The 17,043-nt window shown below is 26.2% G+C and overlaps 2 protein-coding genes across 2 annotated transcripts; both read right to left on the reverse strand.

Annotated features, from left to right (window-relative positions):
* Nucleotides 1-13,007: 13,007 nt before the first annotated feature.
* Nucleotides 13,008-14,890, reverse strand: PMZ80_003925 (uncharacterized protein; the record flags this gene model as incomplete). Its single annotated transcript, XM_064872352.1, has 2 exons — nucleotides 13,008-14,807; nucleotides 14,855-14,890. The coding sequence occupies 2 exons, from the start codon at nucleotides 14,888-14,890 to the stop codon at nucleotides 13,008-13,010; spliced, it is 1,836 nt and encodes a 611-aa protein (XP_064731010.1).
* An 806-nt stretch (nucleotides 14,891-15,696) lies between these two features.
* PMZ80_003926 (uncharacterized protein) lies at nucleotides 15,697-16,610 on the reverse strand (the record flags this gene model as incomplete). The annotated part of the gene is made up of 2 exons (XM_064872353.1): nucleotides 15,697-15,938; nucleotides 16,052-16,610. The coding sequence occupies 2 exons, from the start codon at nucleotides 16,608-16,610 to the stop codon at nucleotides 15,697-15,699; spliced, it is 801 nt and encodes a 266-aa protein (XP_064731011.1).
* Nucleotides 16,611-17,043: the final 433 nt, after the last annotated feature.

Genomic DNA, 17,043 nt, shown 5'->3' on the forward strand with positions numbered 1-17,043 from the left:
CTAAAAGTAAATAAAGATTTACGACTTTATATTAACTATTGTAATCTAAATTAAGTTATAAAGAAAAATATTTACTCGCTACTACTAGTTAATAAAATTCTAAATAAATCAAAGAAAGTAAAATTCTTTATAAAGATTAATATACGAAATATATACTATAAGCTACGAATAAAAAAAGAAAATAAATAGAAAATAATATTTTATATAAGATACGACCTTTATAAATACTATATTATATTCTTTAGTCTTTTAAATATCCCTATAAGTTTTTAGTTTTATATTTATAAATACTTATAAGAGTTTCTTAATATCTTTATTATTATATACCTTAATAATATATTAATTTATTCTAAAATATAAAAAGAATATATTTAGTATATATAATAGGTCCTATAAGTTTTTTATAACGTAAAGTTATTCGTAAAGATTAGTAAATACGAGTTTAGTATTTAAAAGATATATTTTTTAGACTTTATCGTTACTATAAATAATATTATAATAAAAGAAGATAAAATAAAGATAATAAAGAGATAAAAGAAATTAAAGTTTATAAATAAGATTTTAGTATCTATGGAATTTTATAACTTTTATAAGCGTTTTATTTATATATTTTTATATATTACGAGTTTATTAATAGATATATTAAAAAAACAGAAAATTAAAAATGAAGAACGGTATAAGAAGGCGTTATAAGAGGTAGTAAAGGCGACTATAAAAGAATTACTACTAAAATCTAGCTCTATATACCTAATACTAAAGATAAAAGTAACTTTTTATAAGCTAAAAAGATAATTCTATAGCTCGCTACTACTTTACTATTATATTCTAAGCCGTAAAAGACAATTAAAGATAAATACTTTAAACTTTATAATTATAATAATCCTATTATAAATAAAAAAAAATAACTAATAGTACTCTATTATATACTATTTATAAAAGATATTACTTATAAAGAGAAACTATAAGATATATAACTAGGAACTCCTTATAATTATAGAAAGCTTTAAGTATTAAAGATATTATTTAAAAAACGTAAAAGAAGTAATTAGAATTTTTATAAACTATGATAACTTATAGTACTTTTAAACTACGAAGAAGTTATTTTATAAATAAATATAATAGTCTTTAGTACTATTTGTATTTAACTTTATAATTATTTATAAACTAAGAGCTATAAATATAACGAATATACTATTATATTACTTAAAATTAGAAAATAATATAATTATAAAAGAATTATATATATAATTATAGATACTATAATAAGCGCTAAGAATAACGCTTTTTAAAAAAAAAAATAAGTTTAATATAAGTAACCCTAAGTACTTAAAATATAGCTAATTAAAATAAAGAACTACTTTACTATAAAAAGTATAATATATTATATCTTATTATAATAAGAATTATTTAAGTTAGGATAGTTAGAACTTTTAATATAAGCTTAGCTATAGAGATAGCGGAGATAGCGTAAGATAAAGAGTTCTAAATAAAAGTAAAAAGTATACTTAAGAAGAAGCTACTTATATTTCTTTATATTAACCTAACCGTACTACGAGTATAAGAATGTTTAAAAAATTTAAAAGGTATAGCCGATTCGCGACTAACCCTTATAAGCTAAAAAAAGTTAGTAAAACTTCTATACTTCTAGAATTTACTTTATATTCTAAATACTAATATCTTATAAATTAAATTAATAAAGTAGTATTATAATATACCTATTATTAATTACTTTATAATAAAAAAGACTTACTTTATAATATAAAGGAAATACTAGTAGCTAAATATAAAGATATAAGTAGATAATTACTATAGGAGTTATATAATATATTAAGGAAATTAAGTATAGTATAATAAGCTTATAAAGTTACTATAACTTCTTTTACTACTAATAAAGGTTTATATAAAGCTAATAATAAATATAATTATTAACTTACTATTCTTAAAAGTATAGTATAAAGGTAATTTTAACTTTATTCTTAATATCTATAACTGCTTTTTAAAAAGAGTAAAAGTTATTTTAGTTTATTAGAATATAATTATAGCTTAGCTTATAAATATTTAAGTTAAAGAAATTATTAAAGACTAAGACGTATTAAAGTTAATTATCTTAAATTAAAACTTTATCTTTATAATAGAACTAATTACAGATATCGTATTTAAACCATAAATAAAAATAAAGTTATTTACTACATACAACTTATAAATAAATAACTAAACTAAATAATTTAATAGTATACTTAAATAGTACTTATAATATTACTATAAATACTAATAAGATAATTAGATAAAGCTACTACCTATTATAAAATACTTTTATAACGCTATAAAATACTTCTTTATTAATAAAGTACCCTTTAAGGTAAGAAATAATTATATTTCTTTACTTAACTTTTCTTTATAAGACGATAATAACTATAACTAAATTAGCGTAGGCGTAGTAGATTAAATAAAACGCGCTTATAGCGTAACTAAAAAGGCTTATAAAGACCTAAAAAGAGTTTAGTAGTAATAAAAGATAGTATATAATAAAGAGTACCGCGATATTAAATTTTAAGTTAATAAAATTATTAACGTTAGCTTATAAAATATTTATACTAAGAGACTAATAAAGAAATTAAATATATAAATATACTTAATATAAATTATTAAAAGAGTTAGTAAACTAGTATATTATATAAAACTATTAGTTAATCTTTATATTTATAATATTTTTTATATTTCTTTTCTCTTAAAGAACTACTTATAAGAAGAGTATGATTTACTATTATTATACCTTTTATAATTAGCTATAAACCTAACTATACAGTAATTTAATATTAAGTTAGTATAAGACTCTTATATTATAAAGAAGAGGCTATAATATTATATTTAATAAAAGAAGTATATAAAAAAAAGGATATATAAATTAAGGTAAAGAGATAAAGATAATATAAGTATTAATATAAAAGTTCTATTAATATTTTTTATAGAAACCTAAAAAAGTAGTTATATTATAAAAGTAAAGAAAGAAAGAGATAACTATATTAGTATATAATAGTTTTTTTATATTTTATATCTTTAATAAACTTATAAGCTTAAAATATTTTTTATTAAAAAATTAAAACGTAAGATATCTCTTTATTACTCTAAAGTATACCTTATAAGTTAAAATCTTTAACTATAAGAACCTTATAAGACTAGTACTTATAATCTTATTATATCTCTCTTATATTATATCTAATCTAAAAACTAGCTATTAAGAAAAGTATTTTAGATTTACGTAATAAGATTCTATTACTAAGTAATTATAAGACTACTAAAGAGATAGCTAGTTAATAAATCTTAATTAGTAACTTATAGTATATATTAATTACTAGTATATAAAAGAGGTAATAAAATATTATTACTATTACCTAAATTAGTTTATAATTAAAGATAAATACTAAGCTTAGTATAATTATAATTAATATATAATATACCTATAAAGAAACTAATACTTAGTAAAAAGAATTTAAGCCTATTATATATAATTAAAAATTCTTTGACTAATATTAGCTAAGACGATAAAGTACCTTATACTAAAAATATTAGTAAGTTAAAGCGAGTCGTTATAGTACTCTCTTTAAATCGTATATAGCTTAGGTTACATTATAAGCCTAAAAAATCAGAGATAAAGCGTACTCTATATTGGTATAAATTATAAATGATAAAAAAAGGTTTAGATAAGTAAGATAGGTTAAAAATTATAGTATAACTTATACTAACGATTAAACTAGTAAAATAGTAAAATTATTAAGAAAAGTTAAGAATGAAATTTATTACTATCTTACTCTTATAGCGTATCATATATTAGAGTTATAACCTTGATCATTCTATGTGAACTCTATTTATATACTACTTAAATTAAGTAATAAGTTAGTATATAAAGAAGTAATAAAATGCGTATCAATAAATAAGTTAATTTATATTTTATTATAATAATAAAATATAGTTTAAGTAAGAATTATTCGTAATATTAATTAAGAAAAGAGAACTTATAATATCTACTTTATAAAACTACTAAATAAGATATAAAACTTAACTATACTCTTAATACTGTAATAGATATCTACTAGTATCGTTAAAGATTAATAAATAGCGTATAGCTACTATAGTTAACTTAGCTAGTATTAAGTAGCTCTACGCTATTTATTAATCTTATTAACGATACTAGTAAGATATCTATTTTAGGTATTAAGAGTATAGTTAAGTTTTATATCTTATTTAGTAGTTTTATAAAGTAAGTATTATCTTATAATTCACTCTTTAATTAATATTACCAGACTCTTACTATGATTATTTAATCACTATAAGAAAAATATAAATTAACTTATTTATTAATATCGCGTTTACTTCTTTATATACTAACTTATTACTTAATTTAAGTAGTATATAATAGTAGTAAAATAATAAGGTTATAACTCTAATATATAATACGCTATAGAGTAATATTCGTAATAAATTTAGTTATTTTTAACTTTCTTAATAATTTTTCTTTACTATTTACTAGTTTAATCGTTAGTATAAGTTATATTATACTTTTAGCCTCTCTTTACTTTATACTAAACCTTTTTTTATAATTTTATAATTTATACCGATATAGAGTACGCTTTATATTCTAATTTTTAGCTTATAAATGAGAACTGTAACTATATACGATTTAAAGAGAGTACTATAACGACTCGCTTTAACTTACTAATATTTTTAGTATAAGGTACTTTATCGTCTTAGCTAATATTAGTAAAGAATTTTAATTATATATAATAGGCTTAATTCTTTTTACTAAGTATTAGTTTCTTTATAGGTATATTATATATTAATTATAATTATACTAAGCTTAGTATTTATCTTTAATTATAAACTAATTTAGGTAATAGTAATAATATTTTATTACCTCTTTTATATACTAGTAATTAATATATACTATAAGTTACTAATTAAGATTTATTAACTAGCTATCTCTTTAGTAGTCTTATAATTACTTAGTAATAGAATCTTATTACGTAAATCTAAAATACTTTTCTTAATAGCTAGTTTTTAGATTAGATATAATATAAGAGAGATATAATAAGATTATAAGTACTAGTCTTATAAGGTTCTTATAGTTAAAGATTTTAACTTATAAGGTATACTTTAGAGTAATAAAGAGATATCTTACGTTTTAATTTTTTAATAAAAAATATTTTAAGCTTATAAGTTTATTAAAGATATAAAATATAAAAAAACTATTATATACTAATATAGTTATCTCTTTCTTTCTTACTTTTATAATATAACTACTTTTTTAGGTTTCTATAAAAAATATTAATAGAACTTTTATATTAATACTTATATTATCTTTATCTCTTTTACCTTAATTTATATATCCTTTTTTTTATATACTTCTTTTATTAAATATAATATTATAGCCTCTTCTTTATAATATAAGAGTCTTATACTAACTTAATATTAAATTACTGTATAGTTAGGTTTATAGCTAATTATAAAAGGTATAATAATAGTAAATCATACTCTTCTTATAAGTAGTTCTTTAAGAGAAAAGAAATATAAAAAATATTATAAATATAAAGATTAACTAATAGTTTTATATAATATACTAGTTTACTAACTCTTTTAATAATTTATATTAAGTATATTTATATATTTAATTTCTTTATTAGTCTCTTAGTATAAATATTTTATAAGCTAACGTTAATAATTTTATTAACTTAAAATTTAATATCGCGGTACTCTTTATTATATACTATCTTTTATTACTACTAAACTCTTTTTAGGTCTTTATAAGCCTTTTTAGTTACGCTATAAGCGCGTTTTATTTAATCTACTACGCCTACGCTAATTTAGTTATAGTTATTATCGTCTTATAAAGAAAAGTTAAGTAAAGAAATATAATTATTTCTTACCTTAAAGGGTACTTTATTAATAAAGAAGTATTTTATAGCGTTATAAAAGTATTTTATAATAGGTAGTAGCTTTATCTAATTATCTTATTAGTATTTATAGTAATATTATAAGTACTATTTAAGTATACTATTAAATTATTTAGTTTAGTTATTTATTTATAAGTTGTATGTAGTAAATAACTTTATTTTTATTTATGGTTTAAATACGATATCTGTAATTAGTTCTATTATAAAGATAAAGTTTTAATTTAAGATAATTAACTTTAATACGTCTTAGTCTTTAATAATTTCTTTAACTTAAATATTTATAAGCTAAGCTATAATTATATTCTAATAAACTAAAATAACTTTTACTCTTTTTAAAAAGCAGTTATAGATATTAAGAATAAAGTTAAAATTACCTTTATACTATACTTTTAAGAATAGTAAGTTAATAATTATATTTATTATTAGCTTTATATAAACCTTTATTAGTAGTAAAAGAAGTTATAGTAACTTTATAAGCTTATTATACTATACTTAATTTCCTTAATATATTATATAACTCCTATAGTAATTATCTACTTATATCTTTATATTTAGCTACTAGTATTTCCTTTATATTATAAAGTAAGTCTTTTTTATTATAAAGTAATTAATAATAGGTATATTATAATACTACTTTATTAATTTAATTTATAAGATATTAGTATTTAGAATATAAAGTAAATTCTAGAAGTATAGAAGTTTTACTAACTTTTTTTAGCTTATAAGGGTTAGTCGCGAATCGGCTATACCTTTTAAATTTTTTAAACATTCTTATACTCGTAGTACGGTTAGGTTAATATAAAGAAATATAAGTAGCTTCTTCTTAAGTATACTTTTTACTTTTATTTAGAACTCTTTATCTTACGCTATCTCCGCTATCTCTATAGCTAAGCTTATATTAAAAGTTCTAACTATCCTAACTTAAATAATTCTTATTATAATAAGATATAATATATTATACTTTTTATAGTAAAGTAGTTCTTTATTTTAATTAGCTATATTTTAAGTACTTAGGGTTACTTATATTAAACTTATTTTTTTTTTTAAAAAGCGTTATTCTTAGCGCTTATTATAGTATCTATAATTATATATATAATTCTTTTATAATTATATTATTTTCTAATTTTAAGTAATATAATAGTATATTCGTTATATTTATAGCTCTTAGTTTATAAATAATTATAAAGTTAAATACAAATAGTACTAAAGACTATTATATTTATTTATAAAATAACTTCTTCGTAGTTTAAAAGTACTATAAGTTATCATAGTTTATAAAAATTCTAATTACTTCTTTTACGTTTTTTAAATAATATCTTTAATACTTAAAGCTTTCTATAATTATAAGGAGTTCCTAGTTATATATCTTATAGTTTCTCTTTATAAGTAATATCTTTTATAAATAGTATATAATAGAGTACTATTAGTTATTTTTTTTTATTTATAATAGGATTATTATAATTATAAAGTTTAAAGTATTTATCTTTAATTGTCTTTTACGGCTTAGAATATAATAGTAAAGTAGTAGCGAGCTATAGAATTATCTTTTTAGCTTATAAAAAGTTACTTTTATCTTTAGTATTAGGTATATAGAGCTAGATTTTAGTAGTAATTCTTTTATAGTCGCCTTTACTACCTCTTATAACGCCTTCTTATACCGTTCTTCATTTTTAATTTTCTGTTTTTTTAATATATCTATTAATAAACTCGTAATATATAAAAATATATAAATAAAACGCTTATAAAAGTTATAAAATTCCATAGATACTAAAATCTTATTTATAAACTTTAATTTCTTTTATCTCTTTATTATCTTTATTTTATCTTCTTTTATTATAATATTATTTATAGTAACGATAAAGTCTAAAAAATATATCTTTTAAATACTAAACTCGTATTTACTAATCTTTACGAATAACTTTACGTTATAAAAAACTTATAGGACCTATTATATATACTAAATATATTCTTTTTATATTTTAGAATAAATTAATATATTATTAAGGTATATAATAATAAAGATATTAAGAAACTCTTATAAGTATTTATAAATATAAAACTAAAAACTTATAGGGATATTTAAAAGACTAAAGAATATAATATAGTATTTATAAAGGTCGTATCTTATATAAAATATTATTTTCTATTTATTTTCTTTTTTTATTCGTAGCTTATAGTATATATTTCGTATATTAATCTTTATAAAGAATTTTACTTTCTTTGATTTATTTAGAATTTTATTAACTAGTAGTAGCGAGTAAATATTTTTCTTTATAACTTAATTTAGATTACAATAGTTAATATAAAGTCGTAAATCTTTATTTACTTTTAGTATAAATAGTATTAATACTTTTATAAACAGTTTTAATAGCTAAATAAAATTATTTATAAGGTTCTTTTATAAATACTTCTTAAGTACCTATAATTCCTTTTTTAATAGTAAGTAAAGAGGTCCTTATAATATAGTTATATAATTTACTAAATTAATTATATAGTTCTTCTCTTTATATAAAAAGAGGCTCGTAGCGTAATTAAAACTAAAAACTTTTATAAGATTATAGTATTTTATAAGTAATAGTTTATAAACCTTTTCTAGCTTTAATTTAAAGCCTTTTTTATTATTATTTTATAAAGCTAAGTTAGTATCTATAGTAATATTTATTATAAGTATATATGTAATATAAATATAACTATTATTTTTTATAAAGAACGTTTTTATATTCTTAAGTATTATATACTTAAAACGCTATATAAAATCTTTTTATACCTAGTTAATCGCGAGATTAAACTAGTATAAAAAAGATATATTAAGAATTACGTTTATAATATTAGCGTTAAACTTTATAAAGAGAAAGAAAACCTTAGAGAATCTACTTATAAGTATTAAGTTTTTAACTTTATATTAAAGAATATAGCTATAAAAAGTAGAAATTAGCTTATTATTTAAAGTAATTAAGTTAGTATTTATAGCTACACTAGAAAGCTTATTCGCTTTAGTATATTACTATAAAATAAAGTTAGTCTTTATACTACTATCTACTAATACTTATACTTTTTTTTCTAAGAGTAATCTCGATTATAAGTATATTATAAAATACCTTTAACTTCTTCTTATAGTACCTTAAGCTCTATATAATAATATAGTAAGCTTTTAGAGTTATAAATTTTACTAGTAGCTATATAGCCGTTCTTATAATATAAATAAAAAAGAACTTATTATTTCTTATAAACTAAAAATAATCTTTTTATAAATAGTTTAGGCTATTATACTTATAGTATACCTAAGGTATTAAAGCCGTAGCTTATTTACTATATAAAATTACTATTACTTACTTATTAACTTAGTTACTAGCTCTTATAATAATATATAAAAATAATTAGTTTCTTTAAATATAAGGCTTATCTATAGAGGTTTTTACTTTTATATAAGACCTTTCTCTTCTCGGTATTAATAGCCTTATTATATACTTTAGATTCGTAACTCGTTATTTTCAATTCTTAATAATTTTAAAGAAGTTAGTTTACTTACGAATTTTATTTTATATTAGCTTATTTAGCTTAAAGAAGAAGGTATAGAATTAGATATAAGTTATATTTAATTATTCTTTTCTAATTATATACTCTAAGATAGTTAGTTATTATTTATACTTATTATAACTTTTTGTTTCGCGCTTACGGTATTTAAGTAGTATCTTTTAGGCCTTTAGTTATAAGATAGTCTTATTTTTAAATTATAACTTAAGCTATTACTATAAGCGACTAAACTTATAACTCTTTTTTAATAAAGAGTTCTTAAAGGTAAGGTACTTTAAGTAGATAAGGTATACGAATATTATAGTTTATTAAATTTACTTAGTAGCTTATATATTAATATAGTTAAGTTTAAAAAAGGTAAAGAACTTATTTATCTTAAACTTATTTTAGCTACTATCTTATAGGTATTTCTTTTTATTCTTAATATAAGGAATTATAATCTTCTTTATAAACTATAAATTTATATTAATACTAGAGTTAGCTTTAGTACTTATAAACGAGCTTAAGTTTAAATTAAGTTAATAATACTTACTAGCGATACTAAGTATAAGGAATTTAGCTTTAGTATAAGCTCGTATTCTTTCTTTAATATAAATAATATTATTTATAGCCTTAGAGGTAAGGTTGATATTATAGATAAGTTTATAGCTAAGAATTCGTTTTTATATCTCTAGGAATTTAATACGATTCTAGAATTATTAAACTAAGGCCGAGCTTAGATATTCGTTTATAGCGATTATAATAGTAGTAGCTACGGCCTTAGTAATAATAGTATTAAATAATTTTATAATAATAAGCTCTTTATTAGAAGCGTTATTAATTTAAATATTAATCTCTATAAAGGGTTTATACTCTATAAAGATAGTCTCTTTAATTACTATTATAAGCCTTATAAACTACGTTTAGCTTAAATCCTTAATACTTTATAAAGTACTAAGAGTATTCTTAGCTTCGTTAAGGTTCTATACTATAAGACGGTAAGTAACACTTTATAAAGGTATAGTTATAATTATTTAGCTTCTTCTACTTCTTAAAGGAGTAATAAAACTATAATAGTTATTCTAAAAAAGTATAATAACTTATAATTATACTTAATAATATAAATTATTACTAGCTAAGAAGAAAGAAAAAGTAAGTCGTAGATAGGCGACTCTTTTATTTAAGTAAATACTAAGCTCTTTATAAGTAGCCTAAGGTTATAACTTAAAGTTATAATCTAGTTATAAAGGTATTTAGTCTTTTTATTATAAGCGATCTTTATAAATACTTTAGCTATATAAAGCTATATTTAGAATATATTATATATTTATCTTATTATTTTATAATTATTAAAGAATATATATATTTTATATAAATTAAAAAGCTTTTTATTCTTATATTTATTTAGTATTAAAAAATATAAATTATATATATCTTAAGTTATAGCTTTTATATAATAAATATTAATATAAATTTTAAATTAGTTTATAATTATATTAATAAAGGTATACTCTTATTATAAGAAAGGTCTTTTTATTAAAATTATATTATATATTAATAAGTTAAGTATAGCGAATATTTTAAATATATAAGTTTAGTTACTTAGTATAAAGTAAAGTAACTTAAACTTATTATATTCTTTATAAAAGTTTAATTATTAAATAATATAATATACTTTATTAATAATAAGAAATATTTAATAGCTTTAAAAGCTGTATTCTTAATTATATACTTATAAAATCTATATAAGTAAGTTAACTTTAAACTAATATAAACTATAAAATTAATATAAATAAAACTAGTATATATTTATTTAAATATATTTAAATAAATATAAAACTTATTATAACGAAGTTCCTTAGTTTTTAGTTTATTATATATATTATTAATATAATTCTTATTATAAATAATAATAAGTTTATAAATTTTTAAAATATTAAGTTAACGATTAAGTAATTTAACTTATTATTTTATAAATAAGTTTAGTAAGCTAATTATTAATATTATATTATTTTCGTTTTTTAATTTTTTTATAAATTTAGTTAATAGCTAGAAGATAATACTCTTTTTAAAGCTAGTTTTAGCTTATAGAAGAATATTTAAAGATCTATATATTATTTAGTATAATATCTTAATTTATATATACTATAGTATTTAGTTTTTTCTTATAAACTTTTATATTACGTTTTTAACTTAGTTCTAAAGCGTTATTTTTACCTTTAAAGTAGTTTAATACTAGTTTAAAAATACTTTTATTTATTTTATTTATTTTATTTACTTTATTTACTTTATATACTTATTTAATTTTTCTTATAATATATATTATATTTTATTTACGAATTCTAAGATATAATAAAATAAAAATAATTATTAAGTATAGAACTAGTAGCGATTAGTAATAATAATATATAATAAGATAAGAGATAAAGAAACTAAAATAAGTAATATTTAAAGATAAATAATAATTACTAAATAGAATATAAGTTATTATATTTTAATAAAGAATTATAAGATCTTTATTTAACTATTAAATATAAATTTATTTAATTTTTAAATTAAAATCTTAATAATAGAATACTAGTAATCTATAAACTCTTTTTTAATAAATATAAAACTAAGTATTTAAAGATATTCTTTATAAGATTTATAGGCTCGGCTCTAAAAGTTAAGTAAAAAGCTAATAGATTAAAAAGTATAATTAAGTATAAAGAAAATACTTAAGTATACTAAATATAAAATTATAATTAGTTAATCTTTATATAGTTACTATATAAACCTAACTCTTAAGAGATTAATAGTAAAATAGCTATTTAAAATTAAATATTAGCGTTTTAATTAACCTTTAAAGCTATAAATAAAGTTTAAGTATATATAGATACTATAGCTAAGTACTATTAAGGGTTTTATTTATAGAATTAAGGTAATTATAAGTTTCTAATTATCTTTTTATAAAATAAAATATTCTTTTTACTAAATTAATATTTCTAAATTTACTAAACTTATTCAAGGAATTTAGGTTTATATAAGGAGTATATAATCTATTAGAATAGCTACTTAATTAATTTAAATAACCTAGTACGCTTTTTATTATAATAAACTTTAAATACGTATATATATAGTTAAACGAAAATAAGGTTCTATTCGGAACGAGTAAGCTTCTAACTTTATATTATTAAGCTTAATTAAAGGAAGCTAGTTATAAGAGCTAATAACGCCTTAGGCTTAGCTAATAGGGGTAGTCCTTTAACCGAATTTTCGTTTAATTTATAAGGTAACGATTACACGATTTACTAGGAGGTTGCATTACTTAACGTTTAAAGACGCAGGAAACCGCATTCCACAATCAGAATAACCACGAATAAAATCGGCAACCGCAGACGCATATATAGTATCACGAAAAGCGAATGAACGCTACGTTTCATGGCAAGACCGCACGAGACTAGAGGAAAACCTGTTTGATAGAGGCCTCCATGTACGACTTCTATGCTTGCAAATTTGACGCAGCTATGCATTATATATAGTACACAAGATTGTCCCAATCATAGATCAAAATTGCTGCTGCTGCGCGCCAGGTCTTGGGAAGACCGACGTCGTCGGTACACCATTCACATCAACGCCTCCAAATGTGCTTTGAGCAGAATGCTGCCAACCTTGACCTGTTTGTTGATTGACGAATTGACTCTGTCTGAATGGGTTTGTGCTTCCTGTCACGTTCACTGTCAGTGGGTTGGCTGGCGGCGGAGAGAGGCTGTTATTCTTAGCGAATGGGTTCGTGCCTGTCTTCTGTTGCTGTAGAGGCTGTGCTACAGGCTCCTGCTGTACTGGCGAGAATGGCTGCTGTTGTTGGTCAAATATGGCTGGGGGTGGCGATGCCGACTGTGGTATTTGCTGGTTTGGTAGCGCTCCTGTGTTATGTTTCGCGAATGGATTTGTAGACTGGCGCTGAATGTTCGTGGCTTGTAGTGGTTGACCACCACCTGTGGGCATCATTGATTGCCTGAAAGGATTCGTGCCGGTCGGTTGCGGCTGCAACGATTGTGGCGATAACGCCTGGGGACTTTGCATTTGCGCAGGTGTTTGCATCGCTTGCTGCGAGAAGTCGACCGTATTGCCTTCGGGTATCGAAGAGAAAGGCGTATTAAAACCAAAGTTTTGTGTTTGCTGTGGTTGAGGCCCATAGCCGCCAAAGCCAGCGCCTGTGAAGTCAGGCTGGAGAGCTTGTGCTTGAGGGGGTTGTTGAGGCTGCTGCTGCGGCTGCTGGCCGAAGTTCTGCATAAAGGGATTGTAGCCTGTTTGTTGTGGCATCTGCGGCTGCTGCCCGTATAATTGTGCCTGTGCAAAGCCTGGGTTCATCTGTTGGTCTTGAGGATAGACCTGCTGTGCCATCGGTTGCTGGTTCTGGTCGATGGATTCGAAGAAGTCTATGAGATCTGGTGCCGGACCTTTGGGTGGCTGCGAAGGTTGTGACTGAGGCTGACTCGTGGTAGTGGTTGCCGGAGCTGCTTTTTGTGCCGGCTTTTCCTGGGTAAAAGTTGGTATTGGCTTTCCTGTTCTTTTCGCCTCGTGCTGTGCTAGATATTGACGTCTATTGACCTCGAAATCAGGATCGTTCAGGTAGTCTTCGAGTGATGAAGTCAATGTGGTCGGGGCATGCTTCAACTTCGGGACCTCGAGACGAGTATATGCCTGATATTGCCGAGCCATCGACAGGTAATTGACCACCAGATCTGTCTGACGCCCAAATGTTTTGTAGATCTTTAGAGCTCGTTGTGCGTCGACCTTAGACATCTCGAAGTAGTGTTCCAGGACATTGATGGTGCCCTCGTTCATAACTTTGAACAGCTCCAGAAGATCCATGGTGAGCAGGCGAAATGCTGTCATGGATATCTCATTGTCGGGATCTGCTCCTCCTAGCAGGTCGCACTTCAAGAGTGCTTTGATCTGCTCTTGCACGGCCTCGGTCTGGCGTAGAAGACCTTTGTCGACAGTCAAGCCTCGCATGTGGCCTGCTCCTGAGCGCACGAAATCGGTCTTCGTACTTTGGTATGCCTTGACTCTTTCCAGGAGATACTCGAAGTACCGCCTTATGCTGATGCCTTGTGTTTGCACTTCGGTAAATTGACTTATTGCCAGCCTCTTTGGGGACTCTGCCAGAAAGCTCAGAGTAACATCGGGAGCTCCTTCCCTAATCATGAGATGAACTACAATGAGTGACTTGAAGACGATGGTCCATGTTGAGTCTCGCAGTCTCAGCTGTAGGGTGTGGAAGACATCTGCAACGCCTGTCTCTCCTCCACGCGTCGCTGACAGGATTGGCTCGACATATTTCGTCTTCGGTGCTGCTAGCTGTCTAGGTCAACAGAGGTTCATGTTTGCGCCAGGTCTGGATTCACCTTGATCTTGGTCGCGCCCTTCACCGTCTTCTCCATTTTAGCTCAAGCAAACTGCTGTAGAACAGTACAGCCGTGACGCCTCAGTGGAGAATGTATCGTGCCTGCGCAAGGGTTTGAGTAAAGTAGTACTCTAGAACTGTCGAAGACGTCGGAAGGCCGAGGAAGGCACGACTGGTGACCCCTCGGATTCAAGTGGTCATGTTGCCAACAACCATTGCTTGACGGTTAACAAAGGATAGTCGGCGTGTCTCGAGTCACACAGCGCCGCGATCATGCACCACGCTCAGATGGCTGTCGAAGAACCAAATAATGCTTACTACTCGGCATCGTGTTTACGATCTAAGTTACCTTCATGTGCAGGACTAAGCTCTATCCGTCCCGACACCACACCTCGCAATGACGTCTTTTAGCCCGACTAATCCCTGTGGCGCAGTGGGTCTGATACGAGGCTCAAGTTGAACTTTCGAGATCTCAGACAGCTCATGCCGAACATTCAAAGTGGCCGCTTAACTTGCCTTTTTGCGTAGAAAACCGGCCAATTTGAATGTCCACGATGAGAGACAGTTCATATCATATGGGAAACAACTTGCAGTAGACGATGATCAAGTCAGCTATCTGAGCTCTGCACTGGAAAGCAGGCTCTGGCTCAATGCATGCACACCTTGATATTGCCAGCTATGGTGTAACGATGATCGTGGTAATGGCAAACCATGGGTAAATTCCTTCAACAGCACCTGACCCGTCAATCAGCGTGTAGATGAACAGCCGTCAAAATCCTGCATATCGCTTGATAGCTCGTGACAATTTCGTAATAGTACATTCTCAATAAAGCCGCAACGCAATCAGTCCATCATAAATTCACCTCTGAGCATGCGTTCACCGAGATGGTCAGGTTTCTTGATCTTGGCTCCTGGAGGCCGCGCAGCTGGAGCAGGTGGTGGCTGGGTTGGCATCTCTCTAGGTGGTTCTGCAGCAGGTGCGTTGAAAGACTTGCTCCGGCCATGGCCAGGTGAAAAAGGATTCGACCCGATCGAAGCCCGCTTGTTTCTGTCTCTCATGGCTTCTGACCAGTTAAAGCCTTCTCCTAGATTTCGTCAGCACGTTGTCCGACCACTGTCCACAAGAATAGATCAAGATCAAAGATAAAATGCAACGAGGGATATTGAAAATAGATAGGAGATCGACCTTGACTCTTACCTCCAGTCTTGGCCGTCCCTGGGGATCGTGAATTTGACTTTGGGTGCTTGTTGTCTGCATTCGCATCTTCACTCAAGGTGAAAAGAGAATATGAGGGTCGCCTACCGGCATTATTGGTTGGAGATGTTCCACCCTGCCTCACATCCCGAAGTGCCTGAGCACCAAAGCTGAGTCTGCGAGCCAACGACGGGCTTGGAGGAGAGTTCATTGGGCCGATCTTATCATCTTCTTCGATGACTGCATTCTCGTCAAAGCTGTTGCGGAAGTCTGAGCCGCTAGCGGAAGATGCTGACATGCTCGCTCGACGCTGTCGGCTGAAGGCGTTGTATGGCGATTCCTGGCTATTTCCTGAACCCTGCAGACCTAATGCCATCGACATGCTCTTTCTGCCATTGTTCGACGCACCAGGAGCGGATGGAACGGCGTTGGATGGTGAGGTCGACATTGACGCAGAAGAGGTTGTAGAGTTGCCGAAGGCTCTCGGGTTGAGCATTTCAACGAAAGACTTTCGTCTTTGAGTAGGGGATGGAGGGGCTCCAGCATTATTCGAATCGTCCATGCTGGCTGTATCGGGCTGTAGCCCACGATTGTGCACGGTATTTGATCTCAGACTTCGCAACAGCCTCTCAAGGTTTCCTTCTTATACTGTGGGAATCTTGTGTTCAAGGAGAATGAAGTTGTTTATGATCAAAGGTACAGGACACCGTCGAGGGGTATTCAGTGTTCTAACAAAGGATGCTGGATCACGTCACAGAACGTGTTGATTCTGGAGTTGCTGCGTTCGGGTATAAGGTGCTAAGCGGTGTTCGTTTCGAGAGTTGTGATCACCGAGTGTCCGACAATCGAGAGGATTGGTGTTGGTAGTGGAAGACAAGAAGGTGGGCTGTGGAAGAAGCAACGATGTGAGCATCCCTTGAGTCTGTCCTTCACTGTCGTTAGGCACAATAAAGTTCAGGGCAAGCAGGTGCACAGACCACCACTGGCACGCTAAA

The sequence above is a fragment of the Knufia obscura genome (genome assembly GCF_036327395.1).
Source record: "Knufia obscura strain CCFEE 5817 isolate CBS 148926 chromosome Unknown scaffold_4, whole genome shotgun sequence".
Taxonomy (NCBI): domain Eukaryota; kingdom Fungi; phylum Ascomycota; class Eurotiomycetes; order Chaetothyriales; family Trichomeriaceae; genus Knufia; species Knufia obscura.